At 44.1% G+C, this 12,193-nt stretch overlaps 1 protein-coding gene across 4 annotated transcripts in view; it reads right to left on the reverse strand.

The window, feature by feature from the left end:
• The window catches only part of ADCY9 (adenylate cyclase 9), a 96,569-nt gene that overhangs the window by 23,439 nt on the left and 60,937 nt on the right, over positions 1-12,193 (reverse strand). For all 4 annotated transcript variants that reach the window (XM_054211770.1, XM_054211768.1, XM_054211767.1 and 1 more), the window contains 2 exons: positions 10,032-10,134; positions 6,818-7,026 (listed from right to left, as the gene is read on the reverse strand). In XM_054211770.1, coding sequence (XP_054067745.1) covers positions 6,818-7,026; positions 10,032-10,134 — 312 coding nt within the window. The remainder of the gene's footprint in view (positions 1-6,817; positions 7,027-10,031; positions 10,135-12,193) is intronic.

Below are 12,193 nucleotides of genomic sequence, written 5' to 3' on the forward strand. Positions count from 1 at the left end.
GGAGAGCAGCTTAACGGAGATACTTCTTAAATGAGAGCATTTCTAATTGTTAAAATGAATAAGGAAAGGTAAAAGGATGCTTAATGCTCCGGGACATTGCATAGAAAACTATCATTTACCTAGAGAAACAAATCCTCAGGATAACTTCCTTCTTAAAGCTCAAAAAACATTAGTCACTCCAGAAAAATTGCTGTTCAAGTGCAAGCTGGACTGCTGTTTGAGTTTCTAATTATTTTTATGAAGACACAAAAAGGTAACGTAGGGCAGTTCGTTTCATTCAAAGCCAGTACATGTAGATATATGTAATTATCAGAACCAGCCGAGGCAGGTAAATCTGCTGTCCTAACAGTGGCCTAAAGAGCCCAAACAGTAAATAATTACTACTTTTTTTTTGGTATACAGATGGTCAAGCTAAAAAAAAAAAAAAAAAAAAAAAAGAAAAAGGTATAGATACAACATACACTAAACATGAAATTCACAATCTCCAAAGTCACATACTACCTGTATCTTTCAAAAGAGAAAAAACATCTGCTGATTTTTTTTAACACTGGCATCTAAAATACAAGGTATTATGCTGGATAAAAGCCTGATACAAACCAGGATTAATTCAAAGTTCTTTATGTGAATTTGACACTTATTGGACACCTTTAACTATGTATGGTTTGGGATTGTTTATGACTAAATATGTTTATGAATGATATTTTAATTCTCTGGTCTAGACTTCCGTGAATTTTGCGACCTCAAGCATTTTTTTGAAGCTTCAAGAGCTCTTCCCTAATGTAATATATTAAAATCTCGAAATTATACTTAAGTGCATAGAAAAAGATAATTTTGGAAGACATTGTAATGCATCTGGACCCCACGAGAGGGTGCTCACAGATTTCCTGGTTCCTAGTTTAATGGACTTCCATTTACACCAACAATTATAGCTGTATTCTAGCATAAAAAGGAATTTCCAACAAAGAAATTAAGAAACTGTATATAAACCAAAATAAAATTTTTAAAAAGCTCAATAGAGTACGAATTGGGTTTTCTGAAGCATTATCTATTGTCCCAACTCAGCTGCCTCTAACACCAGCAACAGAACTACCCCTGCCTCCAGCGGCAGCCAAGTTCACCCAGTATCGAGTACTTCTGGAAATGCCACCCAAGTTCATGCCTCTAAAAATAAAGCGCGATTCTCCCAAAGCCTACGAATTAGGGTTAACATTTACAGGGCTGAACTCTGAGAAAGGCAGGCGAAGCGGGGTCCAAGGCAGAGCATCCCCGGCGGGGTGGGGAGCCGGGAGGAGCGGGTGTCTCGGAAGGCAGCTCAGTGACACCTCTGCCCACGCTCTGCCGCATCTTCCAGCTGGCTCCCATGGAGGCTGGCACAGAAACCGGCTCCGTGGCACGCAAAAGCGGGGCAGATACCCGGTGCAGCTCATGTCTCTCACCCCAACCCACGCAACAGGGACTCCATGGTGCAAAAAGCTTTGTTTTTTTTTTTTTTTTTTTTTTTTTGCCAAGCCTCCATGCCAGGACAAATTCTTGTGGGAACTATAGCAACAAATCCATCAGCAAACCCGATCAGTTAATCCTGCGATGAGGACACTTCTTTATTTAGGCAGCTGTGTGTTTCAAAAAGCTAGTGCAAATTCCAGGACAACACCGCATTTCTCGTGATAATGTTTACCTTCTTGCATTGATTTTTCCGTGCCCCCCCCCGCCCCGCCTCCCCTGTCCGGTATTTATCGCACTCTGGAATTAAACTGATTGAAAGCTCATCCTTCACAAAAGAGGGAAAGCCTGTGACTACAGCGCAACCCTCCCATCGCAGAAAGTAAAGGAGGTGCATTAAATCCAGACGGCAACGAGAGCTGCAGACAGATTTAATGGCTACAGGGCAGTATCAGTAAATAATGCAGTGTCAGTGGGTAGCTCAACAGGGCTTAAATGCTAAAGCATCCGAGATGTTTACACAAGCTGGAGTTCAAATTAGTAACTTTGACATAAATGATTAATGGGGGACGGGGAATGTTACCGTCATTTCTCCATTTACTGGCAGTTTAAAATCAATTCCCACGGTTCAAATCAAAAGCTTTTGGCGTAGCAGCAATTTGGTGGGATATTAAATACCAAAGTCACAGATGTTAGAAATAAATAAAAGGCAAGCAGAATACATTGTTTTCCCTTGCATCAATACTGTGTATCAGTCCCGTTGTTAACAGAAGCTGTTCATTAAGCTCTGGTTGCAGAAAGCAATTTCTGATGCTGGTCATTAGGAATTGAAGAAGATCCACCTGGCTGGCCACAGGGTCCCAGCTGTGGCCACACCACGGGTGTTTCTCCAGCAAGCCTGGGGAGGCGAAGTACCAGGGAAAGGCCCGTTTTCCTTAGTCAGACAACGTGCTGTTTCGATCATACTTGCTTGCTTGCTCCATCCAGAAGGTGTTTTTTCGCCCTCTAGAAAGGTACTTCTGAATTCACGAAGCAACTTATCAAATGCTCCCACCTCCCACTCTTGTGAACAGGGACAAAACATCCACTATTCTGGCCTCACCTCTTCACCCAGAAGTCTTCACTGAAGAGTACTATCAAAACCAAAGCATTTTTTTTTAAACAAACTTATTCATAACAAGTTTACTCAAGACAAACAACTAGATGTCAAAAGTATCTAGTTAACAAAAATCCTGTATTTACAGCTAAAATAGTGGGCAGATGTTTTTTACCTGCGCTCCTGCAGAAGCACTCCTAAGAACGCCAAGTGAAATCTCACACACTGCTCTATGTTCAGTGATATTTCCAAGGTATTTTTATAAAACAGCAGAACTTTAGGACCTCTTACACTTCAACCAAACTCATGAAAGTCAAAGCAGTCACGTTTCAAGTGGGCAGAAGGACATTCCTTGCATTACATTTACAGCACTGGAGATGACATCTTCCACATGCTTTCAAATGAAGCACCTTTTTTTTTTTTTTGCACGCAGCTTTATACAATTAATTTTAGAGTGGCACTTGTGCTAACAGTGGGATCCTCATCTATAGGTACTCCAATAATTTATTATCAGACACTTCAGAGGAATCAAAACATCCTTCTCCCTTGTAAGCTTTGCTCCAGGAGGACTTCTGTTCTTCTAGAACTTCAGTTTTAACTTGTTTCTTGCTGTACGAGCAGCAATAGTGCTCTCCTCTCACTCCTCCAGCTGGACTAAAGGTCTTAGCCACAAGAGCTGTAGCGAGGACTTCCTAGGCCGAGTCCTGGATTCAATTAAAAGTTAGACTCATTTAAAGGCAGGGTGTTTCGCATCATGATAATGAAAATACAATGAGAAAACTTAGGCAAGAATTTTCTGGTCCTAAAATAATCCCTTTTCCTGAAATTCTGGGATTGTGCCCAGCATTGTAGTCCAATCTCCTCTCTTAAGATATCTCGGTGGTATTCTGTGATTGTCATTTGGGATGACATTTCTGCACAGGAAGTTCTGCACCGTTTCTGTGCATAACGAGCGGCCAGAGTGAGCAGTCCTCACTTTCAAGAGGATTTGAAGAGGAAAAAGATGATTTTCTTCTTTCGGCTCAAGGGAACTGTACACAAGCGCATGCCTCAGGTTGCAGAGACCAGAGTAGCCCAAAAAGCATGTTTTATGTATTTACTACAATGTAAATACATATTATAAATTCAAAACAAACAAACAAAAAACATCTCCAAGCCAAACCAGATACCTTTTTCTTCAAAAGCTCCCCCCTCAAATATGCCATTGCCATTACAGTTAAAACTGAAAACCTACCAGAAAGTTTCTGAGATTTTTCATCTCCAAAGACTGCTCTCTTTTGGTGCATAGTAGGAGGCTATTTTCAAGAAGGCACCCTGGGTAAGGTCTACTCAGATCTGAGACGATCCTGTTTTGTCCTTTAAGAGATTTACTAAAGTGTTAACTTAGATGTGATGATCAGAGTTAAGCCAAATACAAATTATACCTCGTTAGTAGAGGAAAGATCGTGAATGTGAGCCCCTGGTAGCAAGTTCCTGAGAACCAATTGCTTGTAAGTGTGGAGTAAATCCAGAATGATTTGCAGATATCTCTCACTTGCATGACAATATTCCCTGCATCCCAAACCTCCTGTGAGTGCCTGTGAGGATAAAGACAGTCCTACTCAGTATACGTTGTCTACTGAAAATTGGTTATTACTACATCAGGTGGGACTATGTGAGTTCTAATGGCTGGATACAGGTGATCTCCACAGCGTGAGATGTTTCTCAACCTGTTTTTCAAATCAGAATTAAGCACAAAAGAATGATTAATATTAAAAAATATATTCTTCTAAGGCTTAGGAGTCTTGCTTCTTAAATCTCACTGACTTTACATGGGGCATCCAATCCAGCTTAGAAAGTAAAATTTGGGCTTTAAGCCAACAGTCTCTCATAAAAATACTAGGAATGTCAGTGGCAAAATCAAACAGTGTTAAGAAAACATTATAAAGCCACTTAAACTCACCTTGGTAATGGCCCAGGCTCACTACCAAAGAGCACAACTCTCAAGAGCACAGTGTGGCATGGTACAGCCATACACGGCTCAGAAAGACAAAGGCACTTGACAAATTCTTGACTATATAGATAGCATATTGAAAAGAGCAGTTTTCCTTCTCCTTAACAAACCCATAAACTGCCAATTATAGAACAGGACTGAAATAAAACCTTATGTACCTACTATATACCTTATGTACCTGCTATTTCTAAGATTATAGCAATGTTTTTTTAAATGTACAAAGTAAGAAAAAGCAAATGCATCGGACAAAGAAATGAGAACAATAATGAGCTGAAAAATACTAAAATGGAGTAAAAATTCACCCGCAAGGTGAACGCACACCAATTTTCTCCAGACATACCTGGATAGCAGAAACTAGTTCTTCTGCAAAGTGATGTTTGAGTTGTTCAGAGCTGAACAAATTCAAGGATTCAATGCCACAGCCACCAAACCCAGGCTACCTGCTCACTGCTGCCTTCCCACTCTCCTGCCTAGTGCGATGAAAGAGCTGCCTGGGCACCTTAAACTGACAAAAAAACCTTGCCCCCCCCCAAGACAGAATACAGAACTGTTCTGCAAGCGGAAAATGCATTTCTGGTGCAAGAGAGAGGACAGAGCAACAGTTAATCCAGTTTAGGATGCACCGGAATGACAGTCCTACCAGTTCAACCATCTCCCAGAAACGGGAATTTCTATGTTTTCTAAAAACTCCAGAACTACAATACTATTCAAACTGCAACAACCAAATACACCTGCTAAGAAACACTATCCTTAAAAGCATTTCTCCACTGTTCACAAATGACCTCTCTCTACTCCTTAATGCCTGTTTTCATGTAAATATGCTTGTGTACATTTACACTGAGTTACAAGCTTGCTTCAGTGACTAAAGTACTAATTTAGTATTTTTTACCTTGACCCTGAAGAGTCAAAATAAGAGTGCAAACTGCAATCTCTTATTTCTTTTGAAACAACAGCAGAATTGTTTCTAACTTGTAATTACAAAAGCATTTTAATTTACACATACCTGTTCAATTTGCAGAACTACAAGTGAGGACACACGTTTCCACGCACCACACTTATAACATGCTCTTGTGTCAGAAGGAAGCGCAGGGAAAACGGGGGATGAGGAGGGCAGAATAAACTTGCTCTCACAAGTAGAGACAAACAACTTATTATTAGGTCTATCATCTGGGTTAATTACAGGTTACCCACAGTATCTGTATAAATCAGACAACACACCCAGGAGAGCATGCACGACTGCGGTCTTCTGCTACACTTTGGATGTACTAGTAACTCCAGTGTGCCTGGGGGAAACCCCAGGTTACGCAGGCATTGCACAGTAACCACTCGGTGACTAGTTAGAAATGCTGGGGTAAGGCCCACAAATGTCCTAGAAGTCGAGAACACACATCCCCTGGGTGCCTGGGTATGAAGTTGGAATGAGGAGTCACTGTTAAATACCAGCTATCTGCATCTGCAGCCCAGCCTCACCTCCCAGGGCACAGGAGAGGCAGAGGCACTGGCGCTGCAGGGATGTACAAGAATTCAGGGACTGGGGATTCTTCACCAGCGACTGCGAAAAGGCAGTTCCAGGGCTGGCACCGCTGAGCACAGTCCTGCAAAGCCGCCCTTTCTGCAGAGACCAACTAGTGCCCCTTCCCTTCTCAAGCAGCAGCTGACTGTCACACAGCCCAGGACTTGGGGGAAATGCTGATTCCAATTACGTGTCAAACAGAGAAAACACAAACTGTTTTAATATTAAACCCATGAGACTTGAAATAGAGATCATTAAGAAAACTAATTCTGGACAGACGCAGTGTGACTTCTGCAATTTCTATTTTTTTTTGTTTTGAGAAAAGGACTGCTCTTTGCATTTTGATAAATTATTTCAGTTCCAACACCAGAATGGTGTACTTTTATCTAGGAATTTAAAGGTGGGGGAGTTTTTTGAAGGACAGATAGAAGTTTTCTCTTTGAATTCCCTCACTCTGATGGCCCTGCGAGGGGAGAAGATATCCAGTTGCATGTGGCGTCCCAAGGAACAATAAGCAGGGGCAGGCATGGCGTGCAGATTCTGTTTCCTGAAGAGCGACTCTCTCAAGAGTCACCTTTCTGTCCTCCAATTTCTGTAGCTAGATCTCTCTCTGCATAAGATCTGCCACAAGCCTTCTTGGCGTCACTAACACTGTTCTCCTAACTGGTCTCCTTACAGACCGTCCAAGTGAGTTCCTGGGATGCTGTCAAACAAAACGTTCCCAAGCCATTTCAGTTCCCACTGCTGTTTCAAGACTTTCTTATGCTTTATTTACCTAATTGAGATGACAAGGGACAGCACCTCAAGCAGGATGGCGATGATGAACACCACGACTGCTGCGGGTGGTGGAGGGGATGCCACCATCCCGTGTTTCAGGAAACAGGTGATGGAGAGTATGAGGAAGACCGTGGTGGAGAGGAACACGTCCAGGAGAGAGCTGAAGGTAGCGCTGGCAAATGTCTTCACTGGAGCATTCCTTATAACCTGTGTGGAATATAGGGATCGAGGGAGGGGATGAAAATGAACAAATGTTATTTTGCAGAATTCAACCGTACCAGAAACAGCAGCTCGTAGAAACAAATAAAGGAATGCAGAACTTATTGCCACTGCGTTAATCCAATGCAAGTACTGTTCTGAAAGAAGCTATCACAGCTCCCCAAGAACAAGCCTGTGCTGAGAGAAAGCACCAGCAGCACAGCCCCTGGGCTTGGGGTGATTTCTACAGAATGTCATGATACAGAAACAAACCGTATGAAAATTGTCTATTCTATGCAAAGAAACATAAACCCCACAATTACTAGCAGATATGCTATAATAATATATAATGCTATAAGAAGTTTCCTTCAAGGATTTTCGTTTAAAATAATAATAGATTTTACAATAAGCCTTTTTAGCTCCAATGGTTCTTCAAGAAAACCCTCCAAACACCACTCTACGGAAGCAGTTACTTGCCTATGGCAGAGTTCACAACTCCCTTTCTGACCAGATTAAAAGCAGCCATCGGGACGCTACGTAATCTGAATTGATCAGAGCCCAGGACAGCAAGTTCTGCTCTTCCGTAACCCCTTACCACACATTCCCATCCCATCTTGTCCTGGCCCTGGTGCCGGTGCAGCTGTGCTGTGCGCTGCTTTGGCCAGTCCAGCTGAAAACTAGATCATGAGCTCCACATCCTGGCTTACTCAGATGAGCCCTGTCTTATGAGTGTTTTTCTCTGCCCCAGGGACCACAGAAAGCAAGTTCCAAAGAAAAACAAAAAGTACATTATCAATATGACCATGAAGTAGCCCAGTTTGAATACTGCAGTCTTGTACCCTGCTTTAATTTGAAAATTTCGTTTGCTCCTCAGAGCACTATCTGCACTCAGCGATATCAGGAAATTAACTTGTTCCTCATTTGTACCTCTCTGCAACTTCATAAATTCAGCTAGCATCACTTCTGTGCCAAAAATTACCTTTTAATCTGAACTGTAGCAGAATCCTGTTAGTCCACACAGAAAGTCACATGAATTGAATTAAGAAAAGCAGCACTGTATCCTAAAGTGACAGCGTTAAGGATGCCCTAACAGTGTTAAGTAGTGCCTTAACTTCCAAAGAACAGGCTAAGCAAGCTCTTGGGAAGTGGAGCCGCTTATGGAGAGCGGTCACAAGCCGAGCACGCAGATGGCACTGTGTAATTAGAGGTGAATTCAGTGGTGGTGGAAGTTACTTTCAGCAACAGTTTACTGCAAGGCAATTAAAGAACCAGCAGTGCTGACAAATCATTTCACTCTCCAAGAGAAGATTTGTTTTGTTGTTGTTTTGGACTAGGACTATGCTAATATTAAGGCTTTAACAGGTTTTTGCCCCAGTGCTGCAGAGTTACTATTAGAGAATGAATATTCCCAATTCCAGGCAGGTTTACAAGATAATTTTCAAATTAACAGCTTGCCACTGACAAAATACACAGACCACATTCCTGCTCCTTCAATGAATTTCCTACATATCCACCTATCACCACTTTGCCTCTCTTTCCAATCTTTCCATTGGAAAGAATTTGATTTGCTATTTTCTGCATAGTTTGTGCAAATTTTGCAGGCTGTATCCCACGGGAAGCTTCTCCCTCTTGTTGCTACATGAGCGTTATTCAGAGAGATACCACTAGAACACAGCGCTGCAGGATGAGTGTGGAGCTCCTGAACAAAGTGAACAAATGGAACCTGCAACACAACTGCGCTTCCCTTTGTGAAAAAAGTAAGTTAGGTCTCATTTTAAACATTGGAAAACAAGCAAATAGGGGCCAAGGACAGTGTCACAACGCTGCCCAGAAGAGAAAGCAGCCCATGAACAGAAAGCAACAAGCAGCAGAAGCAGAAATCCTACCTGCCCTCAGATGTAGGACATACGGGGAAGGAAAGAAATCAACACCTACATTTATCACGATGCGATTGTGCCAGAGGGATGATCCAAACTAATAGCTCAACGTGACTGGAAGGGAAGGGCCCATTCCCCTTCCTGCTGCCGGACACGTATCTTGCACTGGCTCTGGCACTTGCCAACCTCTCTGTGAGCTCCTGGTTCAATACAGCAGAAAACAGGCCCAGGCAGAAAAAGAAAAAGCCCCAAACAGAAAAACGAAACATGACTATTTTATGCTAGGCTAGGAAAATGAACTGGCTCACAGCAGGGAGGCCTCATAAGCACCAGAGCCATCAGAAGGAGCGGGGAGGAGCAGGAAAAAGGAGGGGAGAGCAAATACCCTCTTTTGGCAGCAACTTTTCGGCTACTTATGGAAACGCAGCCTCAGTTAGTACTGACACCTAATGTTGCTATATGTAAGCTTAAAACACCTTGCTAGTTCCTGTCAACCAGGCAGGAATATCTACTGACGCGGAAAGCTGCAATACTGTTAGTCCCCAAGGGGATTAAGGACTTTTTACACTCAGTGCAGAATCCTGAAAGAAGGCACCAAGTTCCTTACAAATTACTCACTGTTCCTTACAATTAGGCAGTGTTTTGAGCTGCCCATTTCTGAACACAGCACACTGACAGATCTTAAAAGACATTTGAGTTCAGAGCAGGTTTGGGTTCCACAGGGATAACCATGACGCTGTGACATGAACAAGAATCAAATTCAAAAGTTACCATTCTCAAAGTTAGGATATTTGATGAGAAGACAAGTAGTATTTGGTTCTTTACTTTCATCTTAGCATGGTTCTCTGGCCTGCCTAAAGCCTTAAAATGCTAACCTGAAAATGGAGAAAAGGCAGGTGAGAAGTAATTAGTGTGTCTTGGTGGATTGTGAAAATGTATTTCCAGCCTAAACGTCAGACTAGTCTCAGGGCATGGCACAAGACAGGTAAACTGAAAGGAGGCCGTTTTCAAAGGCAGCCATACCAAGCAGTAAATCACATGCGACATTTCACGAGCCCTGCTACCGACTGCAGTGAAATGTGTTCAGAGCAATGGCAGACAGTTGCTTAGACAGATTACAGAAGGAAACCAACACACCTCTTCCTGATAGCTCGTCCTGTAGGCCATCTCCAAATCCTGATCCAAGAAGTTCAGGCTCAGCTTGTTAATAGGCGGTTTAAAGAAGTAGTCTTTCATGAGGCTAAAGAGAAAAGACAATATTAACATAAGTTTATTCAGTTGTAACTCTTTCAGAGCCCCCCGTTCTGTGGTTTCTGTTTCTAGGGACGCTGGTGCTTGGCTTTGAAGTTCCTATAGCTTTTCTTTGCTCTTGGTCAACAAGGTACCCCTTTATCCACATCACTCAATCAGCCAGAGGAAGTATTTTATGAAAAAAAGTCATAGCAAAAGTAGTATTTTCAGAAAAAGGTCACAAAATCATAGAACCATGGGGTTGGAAGGGACCTCTGGAGATCATCTCCTCCAACCCCCTGCCAGAGCAGGGTCACCCAGAGCAGGTGGCACAGGAACGCGTCCAGGCGGGTTTGGAATGTCTCCAGAGACAGAGACTCCACCACCTCTCTGGGCAGCCTGTGCAAGGGCTCTGCCACCCTCACAGCAAAGAAGTTCCTTCTCATGTTTAGGTGGAACTTCCTATGCTCAAGTTTGTGCCCGTTACCCCTTGTCCTGGCCCTGAGCACCACTGAAAAGAGCCTGGCCCCATCCTCCTGACACCCACCCTTTAAGTGTTTATAAGCGTTGATAAGATCCCCCCTCAGTCATCTTTTTTCCAGACTGAAGAGACCCAAATCCCTCAGCCTTTCTTCATCAGAGAGGTGTTCCAGTCCCCTCATCATCTTGGTAGCCCTTTGCTGTACCCTCTCCAGCAGTTCCCTGTCCTTCTTGAACCAGGGAGCCCAGAACTGGACCCAGCACTCCAGATGTGGCCTCCCCAGGGCAGAGCAGAGGGGGAGGATGACCTCCCTCCACCTGCTGGCCATGCTCTTCCTGATGCCCCCCAGGATGCCATTGGCCTTCTTGGCCACCAGGGCCCATTGCTGGCTCATGGGCATCCAGTTGTCCCCCAGGACTCCCAGGTCTCTTTCCACAGAGCTGCTCTCCAGCAGGTCACCCCCAACCTGTCCTGGAGCAGGGGGTTATTCCTCCCCAGGTGCAGCACCCTACACTCGCCCTTGTTGAATTTCATAAGGTTCCTCTCTGCCCAAATCTCCAACCTGTCCAGGTCTCTCTGGATGGCGGCACAGCCTTCCGGTGTGTCAGCCACCCCCCCCCAGCTTTGTGTCATCGGCGAACTTGCTGAGGGTGAACTCTATCCCCTCGTCCAGGTCATTGATGAATACATTGAAGAGGACTGGACCCAGTACTGACCCCTGGGGAACACCACTCGTCACTGACCTCCAGCTAGACTCTGTGCCCCTAATCACAACCCTCTGAGCTCTGTCTTTCAACCAGTTATCTATCCACCTTACTGTCCATTCATCAAGCCCACTCTTCCTAAGCTTCCCTATGAGGATGCTGTGGGAGACCGTGTCGAACGCCTTGCTTAAGTCAAGGTAGACCACATCTACCGCCCTCCCCTCATCTATCCATCCAGTCATGCCATCATAGAAGGCTATCAGATTAGTCAGACATGATTTCCCCTTGGTGAATCCATGTTGAGTACTTCTGATAGCTTTCTTTTCCTCCACATGCCTTGAGATACCGCCCAAAACAAGCTGTTCCATCTTCTTTCCAGGGATGGTGGTGAGGCTGACCAGCCTGTAGATCCCTGGGTCCTCCTTTTTGCCTCTTTTGAAGACTGGAGTGACATTGGCTTTCCTCCAGTCCTCAGGCATCTCGCCTGTTCTCCAGGACCTTTCAAAGATGACGGAAAGCGGCCCAGCAATGACTTCCGCCAGCTCCCTCAGCCCTCTTGGGTACATCCCATCGGGGACCATGGACTTGTGAATATCTAATTGACCTGATCCCTCACTCTATCCTCCTCTACCCAGGGGAAGTCGTCTTCTTTCCCCGTTACTTTCCCCAAAGCCTGGGACTCCTGAGGGCTGGGCCGAGCAGTAAAGACCAAAGCAAAGAAGGTATTCAGTAACTCCACCTTCTCCACATCCTCCGTCACCAAGGCTCCTGTCTCATTCAACAGTGGGCCCACAACTTCTCTGGTCTTCCTTTTGCCTCCAATATACTTGTAGAACCCCTTCCTGTTGAGCTTGACATCCCTTGCCCTTCCAGAAACTTAACAG

Source organism: Rissa tridactyla, chromosome 8, assembly GCF_028500815.1.
Source record: "Rissa tridactyla isolate bRisTri1 chromosome 8, bRisTri1.patW.cur.20221130, whole genome shotgun sequence".
NCBI classification, from domain to species: domain Eukaryota; kingdom Metazoa; phylum Chordata; class Aves; order Charadriiformes; family Laridae; genus Rissa; species Rissa tridactyla.